Below are 23,373 nucleotides of genomic sequence, written 5' to 3' on the forward strand. Positions count from 1 at the left end.
TGTGGTCTGTTTTTGACCCATACATTATAATCAGTCAATCATATGACCTTAGAAAGAGTACCACTCCCCATCAGGACAGGGCACAGAAGGTAGTCTATGAAATCATACCTATAACACTCTTGGCAAAGGATGCGCGTTTAAGCGTGGCCAATCCAAGGTCTCCTATCTTGACAGATCCTGTTGGGCCTGTGATGAAAATATTGTCACATTTAAGGTCCCGGTGGATGATTGGAGGAGCTCGGGTATGAAGGAAGTGGAGCCCTTTGAGGATCTGTCTACACCAACTCCGTAAGACTTTAATTTTCATCACTTTGAACCGCTTCAGATATCTACAAAGATACATGCATAAGTCATATGTACAGTTACATAGATCACATTTTTAAATACAGCTATACAAAACGTTTGTACAAAGTTAAAGATACACAAGTCGACAAAACATTTCAAAACAATGACATGTGAATCAGACTCACGTTTTGAGAGTGCCAGATGTCATGAGTTCGGTGACTAGTACAATACATTTCCTGCCTTTGGATGGCCCCTCCCAGGAGTCATAAAAGCGCACAATGTTAGGATGCTGAAGTCCTTTTAACATTCCAGCTTCCTCCTTAAAGCGTTGCCGTTCTGCCTTTGAAAGCTTTCGATCCTGCAGAAAATGGAATAGAAAAGATTATACAAGGCAAAATCTATGGCACTGCATAAACAGAGTAACAGACATGTTTTAATGGCTGACAGTCACTCGAAGACAAAACAGACATCAGAGGTACATGATCACCTTTTCATATCAATTACTTCAGATTGTAATGGTGTCAGAGATGACACACATACTCTATTAAAGTCAAGTCTAGGAGCATGTGATGGTTGTGCGCTTTGCCGCATCTCTAGCTGATGCATCAAAATGGTTTCATATGAATTCATGTGTATACTGTATTGAACATTTTACGTAACAAGTATACAGAATTAAAGTTAACTTGTGTCAGCAAAAGTAGGTTTACATGAAAAATATTACTGAGATCACAGTAGTACACAAAAACAAGCTGTACAATTTCATACAATGTGGTACGGGGACATAAACCCTTTCTCTGACACGAAACCAAAAAGAAGGAATGTCTGTAGATATGTCACAATGTCAAAAGGAGTGAGGCTAGTATAGAGTAGGCCTGTGCCATATCATTCTGCTCATAACACCGGAATAAATTTTTATGTGATGATTTTTTTTTTGTTTTGTTTAAGTGTCATATCATGAGAAACAGCTGGGCTTCCCTTAGAGATTAGGGGAGTAGCAAGATGGTACTGGTGCTTGCCAAGCTGTCCGCTTATCTTTTTCCAGTTGTTGAAGTGTGTTTTTCTTTGGTTGGCAATGATGTTCTCTCCTGGTTTATAATGTTAAAGTGTGTATCACCCGTAAATTAAATGCCAAATGAGAAGACTATTCTAAATAAATAAAGAATTATGAAAATGTTGATGTATTTCCTTTTATTTTTGGTGCCACATTCCAAGAGAAATTAAGTAAAACATGTGGAAATTAGCATGATTTCACCTGCCTCTGATAAACGCTCAGTAACCTCAAGCTGTGAGGAATACGGGTTTTGGTCACATCATCTCAGGTCCCGCCCTTAAAATGAAATGGGGGGGGGGCGTAATTTTTTTACAGTGTGAAGTCAGCGTTTTTTGTGGGCTTTGATGGTAAATACGTCAAAATGGTTAAAATCTGTTTTGCAAGGATGCAGTCACATAACTAGCGTTGCTTATTAGGTGAACAGATTTTCCAAAGAAAATATTCTGAGGCAAGTGAGTTTTTTTTTTTATTCATTAGTACATCTCGTACAAACAGCACAAGTGAAGCGTAGCACAGCGTGAGAACAGTCTTCAAAACATGGATTGAACCACTGTGTTCACTGTGTAATGTGGGCATGCAGCCACTGCATAAATACATGAACGTGAGTGAATCTGTAGATACCGTAATACTGCAACAAATGCTGTAACTTTTCCAAAGAAAGGTGAACAAAGTCCAATAAGACAATATTTAATAGATAACATTGGTGCTACCGGCTGTAATCCTGTATGCACTGTGTACACATTTTTGTCAGAGTTATTTGTAAAAATAATTCATTATTACACCAGTAAAAATAGCTTGTGTGAAAGTACATATGTCTTGATTCAAACGTGCTTCGCACAAACAATAGCTGTGTTTGGGAGGAAAGCCAGAAAACAGCAGACTTCTCCATCAGGAAGCTCCATCAGAGAGATTGCAGAATGCTATAAAAATGCAACGTTTGATTCATTCATCAAAAACATTAAAGTGTACTGCTCCAGTCATCATGAAAAGAAAACAACTCATTTTTCAAGCGTTTTTGAAACAGTAAAACACAATGAAAGCAGCTGAACTTCTGGCCGAGGGCGCAGTTTACTTTCATTTTAAGGCGAGTTGCCAGGTCTGCACCTTATAAACCACCCTGTTAGGAGGCGAGGCGGATTAAGCTATTTCATCCCGTTTTAGCACTTTTTTGTATCGTGGGCGATCATAGTACAACAGCGCCCTGTAGAAGATGCGAGAGCCGCTACTCGTACGGGTTTGGCAATTCATGCCCCCCATGCCAACAACGGAAGTGGGAGCTCACACTTAGTCACAAGAGATTTACACACTACTGAGCATGCGCACTGAGAATGTAATAAAGGTCTATTCTGCTGCACCGCCACAGCCCCTCCAGAATGCTCCACTCATTATCCACATGTTGGAGCAGTATGTCTCGTGGCTAATTTGCTATTCTGCTAACTTCATTTAATACTAATAACTTCATATCGCCATACACAGATAGTGATAGTAATAATGATGACTTTACACTGTAAGCCATGAGACAGTTGTGTAAGACGTCAGATTCCTGGTGTTACCAACCGACTTCCCTTCGATTATCTGCTCTTGTGGTATTCCTGATAATGAATAAGGTTTCTTCAGGTGGGGGAAAACAGGGGGCCATGTGTTGGAATATGACAACAGGATTGAGTCAACCATCTGCTGGGAGTGCACGGTACCCGAATCAAATGGGACAAATCAAAAACATAAATAAGTGATTTTATTTGTATTTGTTTCCAGGTGCGCTGCTCAGCTGACCTGACCGGAGTATGACTGGATTACATAGAATGTGGTGCATTAGTTGTCTGCTTTTCTAACTATTTTGACCATTTGATTTCTGCGTGTAGCAGTATCTGTGTTGGTCCATTGTGTAAGTTATTTGTCTCTCGAATGCATCACTATTGCCAGTATCCAGGGGACAAGGGGCCTTTGGGTAGACTGTCTGTTGACGTTTCTGTTCAGTATTAATCTGTTTTCTCATCCAAGTATTCTATCTCCCAGATGTTAAAAGAAGTATGAATGCTACACACATCTTTGCCTGGCAGCAGATACCAGCACACAAATTCTTCTGTGAAGTGCCTGAGACAGACGGATCCAAGTGCTGTGGCCTCCCGGCCCTCCTGGATGAAGACCACTCCACCTTAGGGTGAACGGTCAGGTCTACATTTACTGATCTCACCATGCTGCTCTGAGTAATACATGTTCACTCTGTATGCAGTGACAGCTGAGGTTGGTATGTTTTATATTTAGGGTGGTGTTTTTTGTTCCTTTTCACCGTGTTATTACACATACTGTTAGTATTTTCATATTACATGCTTTGTAATAAGCAGAGCAAAATCCAGCAACATTTCTTCACACACTACATTGTTTACATAAGGGGAGCCTGGTTTGAATGGTTCTTTGAAGTTTAGATGGTCCAGTTAAGTTCTGCTAGGGGGCACAGGCACCACTGACACCACTAGTGAGGTACTCTTCTTAGGCCCACCAGGCTCATGTACTCTCAGGTGTTTTTGGTAGTTAGTTTTGATTTTTGGGTGTTTGTATTGTTTTTGTTTTGTTTTCGCACATCACTTTTGTCTTAGTTGATGTGACTTAAGGTCACGTCAACAGGGGGAGTTGTTGGAGCAGTATGTCTCATGGCTAATTTGCTAACTTCATATCGCCATATAGTAATAATGATAACTTTATGTCATGATGCATACTATCCTTCTGCTTATCAAGCTACACGGAGAGAACACAGTTTTACCTCTATGCATACCATTTAATATAACACGTGCACTCACCGCAGATAAAGGTCAAAATGCAACATCTTTCAACCATAATCACAATTTACTAATCCACATCGAGGGGAAACAGCCCGCTTATCTGGGAGTGGGACTGGAGTGCAGGGTAAAGAGAGGGGCAGAATGTGTGTGTGCTCTACTTGCATGCTGATGGAGAGATGAGCTGTTGAGTGAAGGCATCTACATAATACATCTAAAACTGAAGTCCTTTTTCTGTCAGTTTTGAGTCGCTTCTGTCAACCTGGGAAACATTGGAAATCTTAACAACACACACCTTTGTGGTCAATTTCCAAAAATTAAAATCTGCACTGCAATTTGAATATTCAAGCAGCCAAATGTGTGTGTGGCTATGGGTTCAAACTGAGAAATGATTTGTCAACAGTTATTTTCACATCATACCAGCATCATTAAATAGTCAACACCTTTTACTAGACTTTCTATGACTGGGAAAGAAGTCGAACATGAAAAATGTTTTCTCATTTTCAGCCACTTATCTGGGTGCAGGTCGTGTTGGCAATTGACCAAGTAGCTCACCCCAAGTATCTATTCTTGGCCAAATCCTATAACTACTCCTGTGGGATACCGAGGCATTACCAACCCACCTTTGAAAAATAATCTCTCAAGCATGTCCAGGGTCTTCCCCTGGACCTCCTCCCAGTTGTTTGAAAACCTCCCCAAGAAGATAACCAGGCGGCATCCTCACAACCACATCAGCTGGACTGGCTCCTTTTGATGCAAAGAAGTAGCAGCTCTACTCAAAGTCCTTCTTGGTTTATTCAAGTGGCCTGTTGCAATAATTACCATTATCAATTTATTGTTTGATGTACGAAAATGAACACAATCATTTGCTAGCCCCAATATATCACCCTTTATATGAGTGTTTGTTTCAAGAAGTCACCAACATTTCAGCAAGTAGTGCTGCTTCTGCCCTCTGCTCTCTACAGGAGGTGGGGTCAGCTCTCTTCTCTGAGGCATTCATGCAACAGCATGCTAGCTAATTAAAGCAAAGGGACTACATTAATACAAGTTTTCCCTCTAATATTTTCGACATGAAAAACCAAAACTAATTATCGGACAGGATCAATAAAATTTGGACACTGAAAATTATTTTTCCCCATCTGTCATATCTTGCATCACAAATACCATGTCCACATTTTTCTACACTCTTCTGGTGCCAACATATTCTGAATACCACTTGTGGGTGAGGTTTAAAAGTCCAACTAGGAAACCTAACCTGACAGGCACAGGGCAAGAACAGCTGCAACTGAATTACAGCAGTTCTGAGCAATGAGTCCACTTACTAAGCAGCTGGGCCAATGCCATCATTGCTTTGGCTACCTCATAATACTGTTTGCTTTTTTTTTTTACTTCAGATATTAAATTGAAAAGGGAGAAATAAAAAAAAAACATATGAGAAACGACTGCAATGCTAATAAGAAACGGATACAATTAAGCACGCCTCAGTTGGATATGCTGAATGTCATTATGTCCGCCAAGGACGTAATAACAGCCTGCATTTATTTGTCTGTTAGCAGAATTACATAAAAGCTACAGCACCGATTTTGACAAAATTTTCACGACAGATATTAGGCCATGGAAGACTCTATTCAATTTTGGAGGTGATCTGGATCCGGGTCAAGATTACACTTTAAATAGGCTTTGAAGGATTACATCAAAACTACTGCATGGCTTCTCCTCAAGTTTGCACCACAGATAGACATTTGAGCATGGAAGACCCCACTGAATTTGTTAAATTTTCACCATTTCAAGGATCATCTACAGAAAGACAACTTCAAATGTGTGAGATTACAGACTTTTTTTTTTTTTTTTTTTTACACATTTCCCTCTGCATAATTTAAAATTTGAATTCCCAAGTCATAATATCATCAGGTAGGGAGCATTTACTTCAAAGAGTGAAAAATCTCATGTCCTTGCGATTCAGATTTTGACACCCCTGTATATTGTCCCAAAAAGAAAGAAAGAAAAAAATAGGTCCAGCTTTCCAGTGTGAGTGTGGTGTGTAACATGAAGAGTGTTGCTCCATGTTACACACCACACTCGCACATATCAAGACGCTGTCTCAAAGTAAAATAAAGCCTACCAACTTCACTGACAAGAACAAAATTCAAAAGGAGCTGTATCTGCACTATTTCTGCCAATATGAAAACACATTTTGGCTGTTGGAAATGGTGCTATTAAGTAGTTTATCCAACAACCGTGAGAGACAGAATCTTAAAAAAAAAGTTTTGCATTTTATTGCATGAAATAGTATTTGATCTACCAACCAGCAAGAATTTTGGCTCACACAGACCTGTTTAGTTTTTCTTTAAGAAGTCCTCCTATTCTGTACTCTTTACCTGTATCAATTGCACCTGTTTGAACCCGTTACCTGTATAAAAGACACCTGTGCACACACTCAATCACTCTTCATCCTATCCACCATGGCCAAGACCAAAGAGCTGTCTTTGGACACCAGGGACAAAACCAGACCTGCACAAGGCTGGGATGAGCTACAGGACAACATGCAAGTAACTTGATGAGAAGGCAACAACTGTTGGTGCAATTGTTAGAAAATGGAAGAAACACAAGATGATTGTCATCTTCCTCGGCCTGGGATTCCATGCAAGATCTCACCTTGTGGCCTAAGGATGATACTGAGAAAGCCAAGAACGACACAGGAGGACCTGGTCAATGACCTGAAGAGAGCTGGGACCACAGTCGCAAAGATTACATTAGTAACACTTAAGGGTGTCGGGGGAGAAAAAAAAAAAAATAAATAAAATATCGATTCACGTCTGAATCGCGATTCTTAATCGATCCAAAATGTCCAACAATCGATCTTTAAAAAGCATTTTTTAAAACGTTTTCTTCCTTACTCGCTGCGTGTACTGTTTGTCAGGCAACGGCTTCTGTAGTACAGCGTCCCCGCGACGGGGGGGGGGGATCCGGCATGCTTCAAACACTTGTGAGCTTCAGAGTTCAGTGGTTGTAGCTTAGTATGGCGGACGAAAAGCTAATACAGCCAGCACCGTCTTTGCTGAAAGCAAATGTTTGGGCGCATTTTGGATTTTATTATTTGCTGCGTAAGAAGGAGTTTGACATGACTTATGCAGTGTACAAAATCTGCAAAATGAAAGTCAAGTACTTCGGAAACACTTCAAATCCGCAAGCCCACATGCTACGTCATAACCCGGAGCTAAAAGAGGGGAGCAGCAGTATCTGCCGACTACAGCGCTTCTTCGCTAAACTGCCAGCCAACTCCGAACGAGCAAAGCAGATAAGTAAATTTACATCTAGAATCACTTGATTAACCTTGCAAAGCTGCATTTTCTTAAACATAAACATTTTTAAGTAATATAACCATTTCTCAGAGCTCTTTGAATCGAAAATCGATTCTGAATCGAATCATCACCCCAAGAATCGGAATTGAATTGAATCGTGAGTTGTTGAACGATTCACATCCCTAGTAATACTACATCGTCATGGTTTAAAATCCTGCAAGGCACGCAAGGTCCCCCTGCTCAAACCAGCACATGTCCAGGACCATTTGAAGTTCGCCAGTGACCACCTAAATGATCCAGAGGAGGCATGAGAGAAGGTCATGTGGTCAGATGAGACCAAAATAGAGCTTTTTAGTATCAACTCCACTCGCCGTGTTTGGAGGATGAGAAAAACACCAAGAACACCTTCCCAACTGTGAAGCATGGAGGTGGAAACATGTTTGATGCTTTCTGTAAAGGGGACAGGACGACTGCACTGTATTGAAAGGAGGATGGATGGGGTCATGTATTGCGAGATTTTGGCAAACAACCTCCTTCCCTCAGTAAAAGCATTGAAGATGGGTCATGGCTGGGTCTTCCAGCATGACACTGACCCCAAACACACAGCCAGGGCAACTAAGGAGTGGCTTCGTAAGAAGCATTTCAAGGTCCTGGAGTGGCCGAGCTAGTCTCCAGAACTGAACAACAGAAAATCTTTGGAGGGAGCTGAAGCTCCAAACCTGAAAGATCTGGAGAAGATCTGTATGGAGGAGTGGACCGAAATCCCTGCTGCAGTGTGCCAACTTGGTCAAGAACTACAGGAAACGTCAGACCCCTGTAATTGCAAACAAAGGTTTCTGTACCAAATATTACAATCTGTTTTTCTATTGTAATAAATACTTATTTCATGCAATAAAATACAATTTAAAAATTAGACAATGTGATTTTCTGATTTTTTTTTTTGTTTAGATTCTGTCCATCACAGTTGAAATGTACCTACAAGAAAAATTGCAGATCTCTCCATTCTTTGTAGGTGGGAAAACTTGCAAAATCGACAGTGGATCAAATACTTATTTGCCTCATTGTACATATAAAAATCATACCAAAATTGTAAAGTATCCAGCCTGAATTACATTTGTCATAAGGATTTGATAACATGTTTGGAATCACCACCATTTTTTATGTATATAGCAGCAGATATATCAGTATTGGAAATAGTCCACTCAGAAATACCGTTATTGCCCCCCCCAAAAAAAAAAATCAGTTGAGAGCAACCGTACATACTGCTACTTATTAGTAGTAACTGCAGCAGGTCAGAGCTTCTGTTGGTCATTTTTCAATGCATTGTTTCAAACCACACTGGGGAGGAAGATTGCCACCAACAAATGAGAGATGACCTGGCCGAAGACGAAAGAGTGAGTAAGAAAAGGGAGGCGTCTAAATCTTTTCCTTTCCCCCCCTCCTCTGGGTTCTTCAATGTGGTGACCTACTTATTGTTCATGCTGTTCCACATGTCTGAAATGTGAATACTAAAACAAATGTGTGGGTTCCTGGGAGGAAAGGGTGGATAGAAACTGTCATGATTGTATCCACAAGAATACAAGGAATCTGACTTCAGTTTGACCTGCACTCTCTCTGTACTGCATGTATAATTGTTCATCAGTGTAATGGCCTGTAGAAATAAACTGTTCCTGTGTCTTTGTTTTGATGTACAGAGCTCTGCAACGTCGACCAGAAGCAAGGAGTTTAAACACTGTGTGTCCAGTGTGTGAGGGGTCTGCAGAGATGTTACTAGCTCACTTCCTGGTCCTGGGCCGGTATAAGTCCTGGATGGAGGGCAGGCTGGCTCCAAAGATTTTTTTCTGCAGATCTGACAGTTTGTTGAAGTCTGTGCCTGTCATGTTTGAAGGCAAAGGGAAACCAAACAGATGGAGATGCACAGGGCAGACTGGATGATGGATGTGTAAAAGATAACGTGCAGGTCGAATTTCTTGAGCTGTCTGAGGAAGTGCCTTCTTCCTGATGAAGTCTAAGTGGGAGGTCCACTTCAGATCTTGGGAGATGGTGGATCCCAGGAACCAGAAAGTGTCCACAGTAGGCATGTTGTTGTGGAAGATTTTTTTTTTTTTGCAGGGAGGGGGGGGGGTGTTGATGGTGGGTGCCTCCTGAAGTTTACCATCACCACCAGTCTTGAGCGGGTTCAGCTCCAGGTTGTTCTGACCACACCAGAGGACCCTGGTCTCCTGTAGTTGGTGGAATGCTGAAGACCTCTCTAATCTGTTGCAGGATCGGTGGCTGAGAACTGTTTTTTCAGCCTGCCAAATTAGCTCCTCTTTGCTACTCTGATCTCCTTTCTTAGCATGTTTGTTCTGCTTGTACAGAAGCCTGTTTCCACTTCTGTAGGCCTCCTCCTTGGCTTGACGGAGCTGCCTCAGTTTCACAGTAAACCAAGGTTTGTTGCTAGTGTACGCGCAAAAGGTTTTGGTCTGCGCACACACAGGTCCTCACAAAAATTAATGTAAGATGTCAGTGTCAAAGTCCATGAATGTCTGTAGTCAAAACAGGCCTGTAGCTCCTGTATTGGCTCATCTGTTTACTTTTTTTTTTTTTTTTTTTTTTTTACAGTCTTCACTACAGGTTTCGCAGATTTTAATTTCTGGTTCTAAGTGGGGTTGAGGTGGCTCAGACAGTGATCACAAAGTCCCAAAGCTGTACGGGGAACAGAGCGGTACGTGTCAAGAATGTTCGCGTCCCTGGTGAGACACGTGATGTGCTGTCTGTATTTACTGAGTTCACGGCTCAGATTTACTCTGTTATTAAAATCCCACAAAATGATGAACAGGGAGTCTGGATTACTTTCTCTCCACGACTGTGATCCGGTCAGTGAGCTGCTGCACTGCCGTTACGCACGCCTGTGATGGAATATACATGCTGACCAGCACGAACGAGGAGAATTCCGGCAGTGAATGCAACAGGTTGACAATTTATGAAAAACGCTTCCAGCTGAGGGCTGCACGTCTTTAACACGTCTGTACGCCAATCTTCGATAATATATAAAAGCATTTTCAGCCTTCTCTCGTTTTCCCAGAGAGCTCCATTACGTGATCTGCTCACAGCAGCTGGAAGCCAGGCAGGTGCAGAGCGCTGTGGGGGATATGTTCACTCAGCCAGGGTTCAGTGAAACACAATGTGGCAGATCTCCCAAAGTCTGAGTTTTTCCTGTTGAGGAGCAGCAATTCTTCTGTGTTGTTCAACAGAGAGCATACGTTGGCGAGGTGGATAGACAGGCGCACCATGCGCAGCCCCAGTCTTCTCAGCTTCAAGAGCGTGCCTGCTCACTTCCCCCTCTGGTGTCTTCTGTAAGCTCCAAGCAGAGCTGCTGCTCCTCCAACCAAACATCTGTGAAACTCCCTGGTTCTGTGAAAAAGTTCCAACAGATGACAGTCCAGTGTTTATGAGCTCTTCTCTGGAGTAAGAGACCAGAGGAGGAAAGCAGAGCGCCCAAAAAAAGAAAAAACAAAAAAAAAATAAAGTAAGAAAGAGTGCAGAACCGAGGTGGCCATCTGCGGCAGCATCTTGACAAAACAGTATGCAGAAAAATATGCAGATGACCCATTAAGCGCCAGCGTTTCTTTTGAACTTTACTAGTTACTTTTTGACCTATGTATATCAACCACTGTTTCCAGATATAGCGTATTTTCCAGAGTATAAGTTGCATAAGTCACATTTATCACTTCATACAAGCAGCAGCAAAATGGATTAAATCACTGTATTATTCATTTATAAAAAGGCACACATGGTGTTAAGGAGCACACCTAACGAGCTAATTAATATCACAATAAGGGCACAAAATGAGTAAACTGCTTCTTTGAGCCACTGAACAGACGACCACGTGTGATCATGTGATGAATGTATCAGGCAATGAAGCAATTGAAAACATTGTGTATAATTTATATATTTACAACACAAAGACTGCTTTAGCCATCGGAAGCTAAGAGCTAATTAATGGTTTTGCTGCAAGTGCAAACTACTACTTCAAGCCACCGACCAGATGATCACGTGAGGTGAACGTACAACATAAATTAAATGTAATTTAAATTCCTCTTTTAGTACATTTATAAAATAAAATCAATTTTCTTCTTGTCAAATAAAGTTTCCTGCGACCTGATCCCGGATAAGTGGTTGAAGATGAGTGAGTAAGTGAAGGCTAAAATAGTAAATCCATCTTCATTCAAAAGTATGGTCTTCCCTCCCCTTCTGTCTTGATCTCATTCTGGTGGTTCCTGATATCTGACATCCACTTCCTGAACATAGACATCTTGGGACAGATTTGGTCCCACACTAACTTTGGGTGAGAAGTGGGGATGAGCTTGCGCTGTGGCTGAGGAAGCAGTCGCCCAGCTGCTCTCCCCCTCTCCCAATGGATGAAGGCATGGGCCAGCAGGGCCACTTCACAGGTGGTTTCTCTCTCTGGACAGCATGGGGTTCTTTTCATGGATATTCCCAGCTATGGACCCACCAGGACCCTGTTTTGTGATCAGAGGACTGATTTATTTGTCTTTCCAGAGTGGTGTCAGCTGTTTGAGACTTTTCCCCTTACTCTTTTTGAGCCCAGCACTGACCTCTTGTGGATTACAGTTCTATGTGGGACATTTCCCGAAGTGACAGAGCGGTCCAATGCAAACTTACAGTGAGTTCAGTTTTAAATCAGCTCACAGTGGCATTAATCTGTTTCCTGAACACATTGTTCCTCTGCAGTGGAAATGAGTGAATGTTCATTTGCGCCTAACTGCATGCCAACACACACACATGAATGTTGATTCCTCTGTTTTTACGGCGCAGCTCTTTCTGCTATTACACAGCACTCTTCGCTGTTTGATAAAGACATTTATTCATATTTATCTGTTTGAAGGAAAAGCTCACAACAGTAACGCCATCACAATCACTCATTTAGAGAACGCTTTAAGTGTGACCTGACTCTGTTTCAAACATGTGCTGAAAGTAATCAAGCCCTTTTACAAAATTTCCACTGCTCTTGTTTGTCAAAATGGAAAGGCAGCTTAACGATGCATTTCTCATTTCAAGTGTAAAAGAAATTTGTCCTCGTGAATCGTGATTTTTTTTTTTGTCTGGATACAAGTCGCACTGGACTATAAGTCGCAGGACCTGTCAAACTGAAGTGACATATTGCGGAAAATATGGTACACACACACACACACACACACACACACACACACACACACACACACACACACACACACACACACACACACACACACACACACACACACACACACACACACACACTGTTTAGCTCCACAACGAGTAAGTTCTTTCAGCTTCTCCCCTTTTGCACTATGGATCCCCATGTTTTGGCTCAAGTACCTTTTTTTTAATGACTGATGCCCTTCCTGATGCAACTCCACACTACACTGAGAATGGGGGGTGGAGGTGGTCTTGAACCAGGAACTTTCTGCTCTGGAACAAAACACACTAACAGTTTGTCCACCACACTGTCCAAGTTCAGCTCTACAACTAAAGACTATTATAGATTGTTGATTTTCTTGATTTATCAAATGGTGGCCTAGAAAATGTTTAAGTATGGTGAAAAATGTTGATTAGTGCTTCTTAAGGTGCAAGACAACATGCTCTAATGTCCTCGTTTATCTATAACCCAAAGGATGCTCAGTTTAATGTGTGGAAAGGAGAAGAAATCATACACATGTAAGAAACCAGAAATCAAAGAAACCGAACATTAAAAAGGTTCAAAATGATTAATAGATTATAAAAGTAGTTGGCAATTAACTAAATATTAATAATAAACTTAAACTACATATGGGGCAGTAACTCTCCCCTGATCCAGAGGGCACAATCTGTCGGAAAATACCCCCCCATAATTGTTCATCAGGGTAAACTGCCCCATCTGTGTGGGGCATTTCCTTCAAATGATCGAGCTGCTGGTTTTTGACCAAACAAGTTTATTAGGCTCAGCCTTACAATATTCAGGGCTGTGAAATGAAAAAATCCGAGGAAAATTCGAAGGGGGTATGGGGGGGCGCAGCTCCCCAGGAGCCGGGGTCTAGGGCCTTGTGGGGCCCCAGAAACCAAGTTAAATTTTCATCTACTGATACATTTTCAACATCTCCTGGAAGAACAAATCTCAAAATTAGTGCATATTTAAATGATCCTAGATTCAACCTTTCATTTGAACCATCAATGATCATGTTGAAATAACAGAATATGATGTGGAAGCAGGACCTGGAATGATTTTCCTTTTAATTGTAAACCAAATTATGCATTAACTCAGAACAATTAAACTACATGAAATTCATGAAGACTGAAAAGACTGTTAAACCCTGTCAAAAACCACAGCTAAAGATTGTAGAATATTTAAAAAATCAGGGTAAAATATCAATAACATACGAGTACCTTATAGTAAAAAGGCACACATTCTTGAGTAAATTCCTGTAAGTCCACTCAAAGCCACAGTCTTTTTTCCCATGAAAAAAGTCTACATTAATAAAAACTAATTTACATTGTTGCGTAAATTCATGTAGCCTAAATTCATTCAAAGCCACAATGTCATTTTTCAAGTCTAGATTAATGAAAGAAAAAAAAGGCACATAATCTTTTCTGAAATCCTGTTTGAACAGCACAATGTTTATTTTCCAGAGAGAAAAAAAATTCTTACCAGTTCGCTTTTCCCGTTCATCTTTCAAGTGTGTTCATGAAGCCAGCAACAATTCCACGGATTCTTGTCCTTATCACACTTTTTCAAACCGTCTTTCTCGCCTTTCTCTGTCTGATGTCGTTCCGTGACACAGCAAAATTCTTCTTTTAAAAACTTGAAAGTTCTAAAAGTGTGCGATGTCCACATGCAACGTTTAGCTAAGCTTTGCACAGGAGCCACACAGTGTCACCGTAGCAACCAACCAGTCCCGCTTTACGACAACTGTCGTTAACACCCAGGCTTTGAGTGGCATTTTAAATCCGCGAATCTGAGGAAACTGATATGTATCTGTAACACAAAGATCAGTGTCCGTGGACTTATAAAACTTGCATGATGTCGTAAAAAAAAAAAAAAAAAAAAAATGCTTTGCGATAAGCATTTTAAAAACTCAGTAACGATCAGGATTAAAGAGTACAACACTAACACCCCACTCCGCCCATGATGAAATCCGCGGAATCCCGAAACCACCACATCATTTCTAAATGGATGGCTGTGTGGAGCTGGGACCGTCATGTGCAATTTCTCTGGTTATCACAAGAGCTGGACATCAGCCACTTTCTGGCAGATTTCACTTTTAACAAGAGATTTGGAGTGCCAGAGGACAAGTTGGGACATGCCTATCTCGGCTTTCAGTGCTTACCAGTCGAGTGAGTATAAGAGAAATTGTGGAGAGCTGGGCTTGTCCTCCCTGCACTCTGAACGGAGGTGTTCCTTTGTCTCGCTTCATCAGCAAATCGGTCCATGACAAAATCTCTTGTTAAAAGTGAAATCTGCCGGAAAATGGCTGATGTCCAGCTCTTGTGATAACCAGAGAAATTGCACACGACGGTCCCAGCTACACACAGCCATCCATTTAGAAATGATGTGGTGGTTTCTGCCTCTCGATGGCGGCTCGGAGCGCGGAGCACCGTGCGCCATTGTGGGCCGTCCTTAAAGCTGTAGTAACACTCATTCTCTGTGAAGCCTGTAAAATTTTCACCGAAAGCCAGATAAATTTTTCAAATGGTTTCCAGCTGCTTGTCTCTAACAGTTTCTGAAAAAAATTCTGATGGGAAAAAAAGCCCAAATCATTCCGCCATTTCCTCGCAATGAAACAACGAGAGGGGTGGACCAGTGCTCACTCAAAGCCTGCCCACAGGCGAATGACGCAACTGACAGGTGTGGAAAAACTCACGCATGCGCACGAAGGTTCAAGCTTGGCTGACGTAAAAACATATGAATCAAATCCATATAGTTTTTGAAAAAAATAAAAAGGTACGATACTTTTCTCACAGACCTCGTATATATATATACACACACACACATATATATATATATATATATACATACATACACACACACACACACACACACACACACACACAGTGCTGCAATATAACCTCCTTAGAATTAAAATAGTTGAGTAAAACAGATAAACTGTGAGGTGATAGAAGCAAGACAGCACACCACTCTACCACACATCACACAGGAGACTTCTGTGACATGATCATTACCCGTTTTGTATTCACAGAGCGTCTACAGTGTGAGTGTTTCGAGCATGTGTCCGATATGTGCTGTTTGTGGGGAGGGGCATGTCTAATATTCTCATTGCTCTGAAACTAGCATGCAATGAACTGTTCTGTGAGGCCACTGTTAAAAGACAGTGAGAATGTCACATAAATCAAATATGCATGGGATAAATGTTTTCAAAATGTACTATGGGCAGTGTAGCCTTTTCTTTGTACAGGACAATAAGCCTAGTCTCAAAAAGTCAACCTTACATGGGTAACAATTTGCTGACAAAACATATTTTGCAGTAGACCTTTGTTACATTGTCAATGCACATGCTCAGCAGTAAATCTCACGTGACTAAGCGAGCGCTAACACCTCCGCTGTCGGAGCGGGGGGGGGGGGGGAATTTGCGCTTAAACACGTACAAGTTGCGACTCTCGCAGTTTATTCCACAGGGCGCTGTTGTACTATGATCGCCCACGATCCAAAAAAGTACTAAAACAGGATGAAACGGCTTACTTCGACTTACTTCCTAAAAGGCTGGCTTATAAAGTGCAAACCTGGCAACCTGCCTCAAAACAAAAGTAAACTATGCCCTCTGCCAGAAGTTCAGTTGTTTCAGTGCCCGTTTTAGCATTTCTAAACACTTGTAAATATTGAGTTGGTGTTTTCTTTTAATGACTGGAGCAGCACACTTTAATGTTTTGATGAATGAATGCAACGTGTATATATATAGTGTTCTGCAATCTCCCTGACAGCGCTTTTTGATGGAAAAGTCTGCTGTTTTTCCAGTTGTCCTCCCAAGCACAGCTATCATTTGTGCAAAGCACGTTTAAATCAATACATTATATGTAGTTTCACAAACTATCTTTACACAAGGACATTAAATATGTCCATTACATAATACTGCTTAAAAGCCAATTTTTACTCAAGGCCAAAATATGGCCACTGGGTACTGCAAAGACTTTGCATCTGCCTTTCCATCCATCTGTCTGTGCTCAGCATAAGTCCAGTCCTATTACTGCCAGAATCTTAAAATTAACAGGGAACATTCTTGGGACACAGACCTTGGACAAGTTCAAAGATGGCTAAGCTTGACTTATTTTAAGAGGTTAAAAAGTCACATTCTGTTTCATCTGTTCCTTTTTTATTTTTTTGAGTGGCAGGGGTGACAGCCAACCAGAGTAGAGCTGCACCATGACATCAGTGGCTGGTCTCTCCTAACCTTGAATTCATCATGCATAAAACCAGTAAAAGCAAAAACTAACAGCATAAAAATAGCCTATGATGACAAAATCAAATCAATGCAAGAGTTGAAAAAAACACAAAGCATTTTGTACTCAGTGGGGATAAATGGGTAATTAAAGTATCAAATTCCATACCTGAAGCTCACACCACGCCACCTCCACTGTGGTCTCTGTGTCCAAACCCTTGTAAACTGTCTTGAAGGACCCACGTCCAATTTCAATATCAAATTTCAGAAAACGTCCATCTGGTGATGTACCCACTGCTTTGGTCTCTGCCTCCTCTATGTCTTCCTGAACTTTTTTCTCAGCTTCTCTCTGTTCAGCTTCTGCTCTTGCCTTGGCAGAGTCTTTCTCTTCTTCCTCACCTTCATGATGCAGCTTTACCTCAGTAGCACTTTCAGGTTCAGTCTGACTTGGCAATTCAGTACCAAGGTGTGATGTAGCCTGGTCTGCCACCACTATATCTCTGTTACATAGCTCGGGTACAGTGGAAGGCTCCTGTTCTAAAGGCACAACATCAACCTTAGTAACCTCTAGGTCTCTTCTGCCTCTTCCACATTCAGATGACATATTTTGCATTAATCCTGTTTCAGCCTGCAACATATGAGCACCAGCCTGTTGGGTCTGAGAGACAGCTTCATGCATTGGATTCCATGGAAGTGCAGGAATTGGAACTTTGCTGTGTAAAGGGAGTGCCAAAGCTGTAGCATTGGAGTCACTGATGACACTGCGGCGCAGGAAACGGTGTTCAGGGTTACATCTGTCTCGCTCCATGGTGTGATGTCGCCGTCTTACTTCATTTGGTCGGGACTCACCCACCATGGAATCTGAACCTGAAGTGGTGCCATTTCCACTTTTCTGAGGGGGGGATAGGAACTTTACCATTTTGTCGTCTGGCTTTTCTGACATCCCACCACTAAGACCAAGAATATGCAGATACAGTCCGTAAAAAATTAAAATAAGGATTCTTTTATGGTCACCATACAGGCTTATATATGAAGTACCAATGTACTTTAAAAAAGAAAAAAAAAAAAAAGCTCAAGTCCTTTCTTTCACCTGCTGGATGGTCTTTATATATACAGCGTAAAGATTTAGGATGTAAAATGTGAGGTGTTCATCTGACGGTGGAAAAAAACAAACTCCAGAGCAGATCAGAGTGTTTATGCCGACACTTAAATCCCTTCAGGTTCACACCATCCATTCTCTGATACACAATATGTACAGCTTCTATTAATCATAGGAAGTCACTGATGAGAGCTGAAGACACAGCCTACCATAGGCACCAATTTTTCTACTGTAGAAAAAAAAGCTGGCAAGATACTCCAACTGTGTTTCAGCCCAGCCTCACTACGAGAGAGAGCGAGAGAGAGAGAGAGAGAGAGAGAGAGAGAGAGAGAGAGAGAGAGAGAGAGAAAGCACGTTTCAGAAAGTAACCACAATTATGTCAAATGTCAACAAGACTAGCAAGAGAAAAGGTTAAGTGCTCACAAGTACATTTTACAGTATACAGAATTCAATAACATGCGTACATGAAAATACAGCTGACAGGCTATGTATCTAGTGCTTCAGAGGCAACCTCCTAGAAACACATTTGATGTATTCTATGCTAAAACATTCTCCATTTTATATATATATATAAAGAAATGCCTATGATGCAGATAACCCTGTAAAAATCTGGTGTCTTGTTCAAGAACAATTCAATATGGAATGAACTTTCTTTAACATGGGACTTAAGAAAAAGACCTAGGCTAAAGAACAGTTGTGATATTTTTCAGCTGTGTCTAGTACAGTCAGTGGAAGTAATTTACTTGTTACCTCCAGCAACTAATGTAAGATGGAGTTCATATGACCTGTCTGTCTATGTGTTTAAAATAACAATAATAATAAAATTCTAAAAATAGAGGACAGATTTCAATAAAATTTCATAGGGAGATGACGCCAACATTGCACACCCAATTTTGTTAATATTTTTATCTTAGGAAATCACAAAGTCTGTTGAGGGAGGTAAAAAAGGAATTCTGACCAGTTTGTCCACTGTGGTATGCACTCCAACTGCCCTTCCAGTTTGCCAAGTATGTAATTTGGTCATGTCACAAATGCATTCCTCACCTCTACATTGACACGTCATTTATGAAGCACCAGAAGTAACTAATTAACCACAGCTAGTAGGAAATGCATCCACATCTCATACCCCTATCATAAACATACAATTCATAATCAGCATAAACACTTGCTATGTTCACACACTGGCTTCAAAGACAACCATTAAAGGCTGTTGGTATGGCTTAACTTAAACATAAATCGACTTAGACATTTCATTTATAAATGATAGTGCAGAAGTTCAAAGTAGCTTCACCACAGATTTTTTTTTTACTTTCCTCAAAGAAATTCATCCTATTTACTATGCTACATTTTAATAACTAAGCAGCATGCCATCCAAATGAGCTTTTTTCTGTAATCTTTTTTCTATAATAATTCTATAAAAATTGATTTTCATCAACTACAAGTCGGTGTGTAACCCTCATACCAGCTGGCTAGTGTTGGCCAAAATACAAACCAGATACACAACGTCACAAAAACCTGTGAGCACCAGAATTTATAACAGCCGTGTAGCTCTATAAAAGTAAACTTTAGTCGTTAGCTTTGTCATATGTTGTAATGAACGTATGGGGGCTGCAATGTAACCAAAAGTCATTAACGGCACAGCAGTTGTACAATAGCAAAACGAAACTTAAGAGTTGCTGCTCAAAAATGGTGGCTATATGAACCAGACAAATTAACCTAAATTATTAAACACAAATTCTGTCTTCCACGCTTAATATTCAAAGCCTTATCTGAAAAATGCAATACAAAGCAAGGAGGAGCGACGCCTCTTTGTTAGCTTGCTACTTAGCTGACAAGCTAACGCTTAACCGCAGTCATCTTAAATCAATATTCAACAATTTCTTCTTCAGGTTTATGAATTACACCACGTTTTGACAATTAACACGCTAGCCAACCACTTTTAAAAAAACATGTCATATGTATAGTTAAGCTGCGACACCATACCTTAATCAAGTCCCCTTTCACCATGATTTAGCGTTTAAAATTTTTTTAATTTTTGTTCAGCAACAGTAATTTCGTTTAACAGTTAACGATATAACCCACGCAAAGAAACAGGAGGTACACGGGTTGAGAAGGTTTATCAAACGGTAGCAAACAGCGCCACTGCTACCCAGCTAGCTAAAGAAAGCTAACTAGGCGGGTCTTCCTGGTGGCCTAAAAAAGTAGACCCCCCCCCCCCCCCCCACACACACACACACACACACACACACAATTTTAACATAATCCAAGGCACTAAAAATGGCGTTTTCCTTCGCCGATATCACACTTATTGACACGTTTTCATAAACAAGACCGTTCGCTACAACTATTCTTGAACGAGCGGATTATAATCAAGACCACAGAAGAAATTATTTCAGCTCCGTAATGTTGTTAGCAAATATGACAACTGGTTAGCAAAATCCCGGGGGGACTGATTTATCTTGCCACAACACAGCCGTCACTCAACGATGCTGAAATAGTCGTCAAATCGTAACTCCGTCTTCGTATGTACAGAAAGAATAATGTGAATTACACTCCAGTCAACATGAAATCATCTTAGCAAGAGGGTTTCTTACTAAAGACAGATGAAGTTACGCCTTGAAGGCCATTCAAATTCAGTAGCGCAGTTGCTAAACACCAAAAACGGATCTTTACGAATGCGCCTGCGCACTGTGCGCGATGACATCATAACTGCAACGCATCCTTTTTTTTCTAATGGGGGCGGGGGTAACTTTATGTTATAATGTTCATAATGTTTATTTTTATGTGCTTAATGTATTTGCCACATAACATAATTTTTTTGTTAAAGTATAACTACAAAATAAACCAGTTTATCAGTGCGCGTGATTCCAGAATGATTTCAGAACCTCAGACCTCAAGTTTTTAGAAGAAGAACTCAACCATTTTATTTCCTGCTGTCTAATTTTCAATGTTAATTTACCGTGTTAATGTAATTATAAATTGTTTAGGTTGTTATCATATACACATTATTATTATTATTATTATTATTATTATTATTATTACTTCTATTTTGTCATTTGATTTTTAAATGGACCACAATGAAAATAAGTGTTTCACTTTCTTGTGTCATCCACATATTTTTGTAAACATATTTACAATTATATTATACACTTATATTGAGCTTACTAAATAAAATTATGCACTCACGCTTGTAATATAAAGATGATTTACTGCCCCCTACTGGAATGACATGTGAGTCCAGAATGTAGTTTGCGATGTCTATTGTTCAGTGTTGTTAGTTAATATTCATACAAAATATTAGTCCTATCAATGTTCTGTTTTGGCAGAGTTCATCCTTGACCCAAAACAAACATACCAAAGGCAAATATCACCTGTCCACAATTTCGCTGTGATTGAAGTTAAATGCATGCCTGCACGTGCGCACACAAAAAGCACACAGAGCTTTTTGTTTTTTCCGTATTCTGCTGCAAGCAGGTGGTTCTAATTACGTCCACCAAGGATGTAATAAGATCATCCACATTTATTTATTTGTCTGTCTGTTAGCAAGATTACGTCAAAACTACTGCACAGATTTTGACTAAATTTTCACCATAGAGAGATATTAGGCCATGGAAAACTCCATTAAATGTTGGGGGTCATCTGGATCCAGATCTAGAGTCTGCATCAGGTTTCACATAATATAGGCTTTGAAGGATTACGTCTAAACTACTTCATGGATTCTCACCAATTTGCACCACAGATACATATTAGGCCATGGAAGACTTCATTAAATATTGGAGGTGATCCAGATTGGGATCCGGATTCTGAATCAAGTTTCACTTTATACTTTGAAGGATTACTGTTAAAACTACTTCAGGGATTCTCACAAAATTTGCACTACAGATACATATTAGGCCATGTAAGACTTCCTTAAATTTTGGAGGTGATCTGGATCCAGATTTCACTTTTTATATGCTTTCAAGGATTACATCAAATCTACTTCATGGATTCTCACCAAATTTGCACGACAGATAGATATTAGGGCATACAAAATACATAAGCATGCCAAACGGCAAATGTCCGCTCTCCCTGGTTTCAATGTGATCAAAGCCATACACACACGCACACACTCACACACACAGAGGCCACTTGGCTATTACAATATAGATAATAATACATTAATCACATGCTGTTACAAGCATTCCGAAGGAACCCCTTATAATTATTATTATTGTTACTAACAATGGGCAGAATAAGTTGGATTAGTATTTATCAGGTGTGTATTTTCAAAATGACATACTGAAAACTGATCACCAAGCAGACAGAATGTTTCAGAGAACTCAAGAAGAGGCAAGTGTTGTGTGGGCCGCCAGAAGAGGAGGTACTGCTGGCCCACCACCAGAGGGCGCCCTGCCTGAAGTGCGGGCTTCAGGCACGAGAGGGCGCTGCCGCCACGGACACAGCCGGGAGTGACAGCCGTCACTCATTCTTCATCATCTCACTCCATAAACCCAGACGTCATCTCCACCTCATCGCCGAGATATCGTACTTCTATGGAGGTAACTTTCTCTGCCTGTATTGATTGATTGTGTTGCAGCTGTCTAACCAGAGGACCGGCGTGGGTCGCGACTGTTTCGTCCTACTTCCCATCAGATAAGTGGTTACACAGACGCTGCACGAGAGTATATTAGAGGTGGAGGTGGCATTCCCACAGTTGTTGTTACGGGGTGTACACACACCCACACTTGACTGTCTTTGCTCTTCGCCAGCAGTACCAGATCCGACAGTCGGGGACGGTGATCACCTGGGAATTCGGGACTTGGCGGCTCCAGTATTCACCAGGTTCGGTGGCTGCGGAAATCGTGTGGTTCCGGCTCTTCTCAGGACAGACGTCTTCTATCCTCGAGCCTACCCACACGTCACCTTTGTGGATTGACTGTTATCAGATTCTGAGATTGTTTGTATATTCGTTGTGCACCTTCACAACATTAAATTGTTACTTTTTGGCTCATCTATTGACCGTTCATTTGCGCCCCCTGTTGTGGGTCCGTGTCACTACACTTTCACAACAGCAAGTTTTCTAATTTCACAATGTGATTCCACGGGGTCGTTCCCACCTGGTCCCATGGACAGTCAATGTTCTCCTCATGGTCACGTGGGTTCCCTCTGGGTGCTCTGGCTTTCCCCACTTCCAAAGACATGTAGGTTCGGTGAATTGGAAACTCTAAACTGACCAAAGGTGTGAATGAGTTGACAGCTGGAATTTGCTCCAGTGACCCTTTATTGGAGTCTGCTGAATACCGCCATCTGCTGGGCATATTTGGCCTTGTTAAAAAAAAAAAAAAAAAATATCTTGCATATTTATTAAGATGCAGGATCAGGAGGCAAACTGCTGCAGAAAGCAGGAAACCCAGAAGGCCAACATGAATGAGGGCATGAAAAAGAAAGAAGCTCAATTCCAAGATAA

The 23,373-nt window shown here is 40.9% G+C and overlaps 1 protein-coding gene across 1 annotated transcript in view; it reads right to left on the reverse strand.

Moving 5' to 3' along the window:
• wnk1a (WNK lysine deficient protein kinase 1a) overlaps positions 1-20,536 on the reverse strand; it is an 86,817-nt gene extending 66,281 nt beyond the window's left edge. Inside the window, 4 exon segments of the mRNA XM_034176717.1 lie at positions 109-329; positions 471-643; positions 16,998-18,209; positions 20,522-20,536. Coding sequence (XP_034032608.1) covers positions 109-329; positions 471-643; positions 16,998-17,771 — 1,168 coding nt within the window. The 5' untranslated portion in view covers positions 17,772-18,209; positions 20,522-20,536.
• Between the last annotated feature and the right edge of the window lie 2,837 nt (positions 20,537-23,373).

The sequence above is a fragment of the Thalassophryne amazonica genome, chromosome 8 (assembly GCF_902500255.1).
Source record: "Thalassophryne amazonica chromosome 8, fThaAma1.1, whole genome shotgun sequence".
NCBI classification, from domain to species: Eukaryota; Metazoa; Chordata; class Actinopteri; order Batrachoidiformes; family Batrachoididae; genus Thalassophryne; species Thalassophryne amazonica.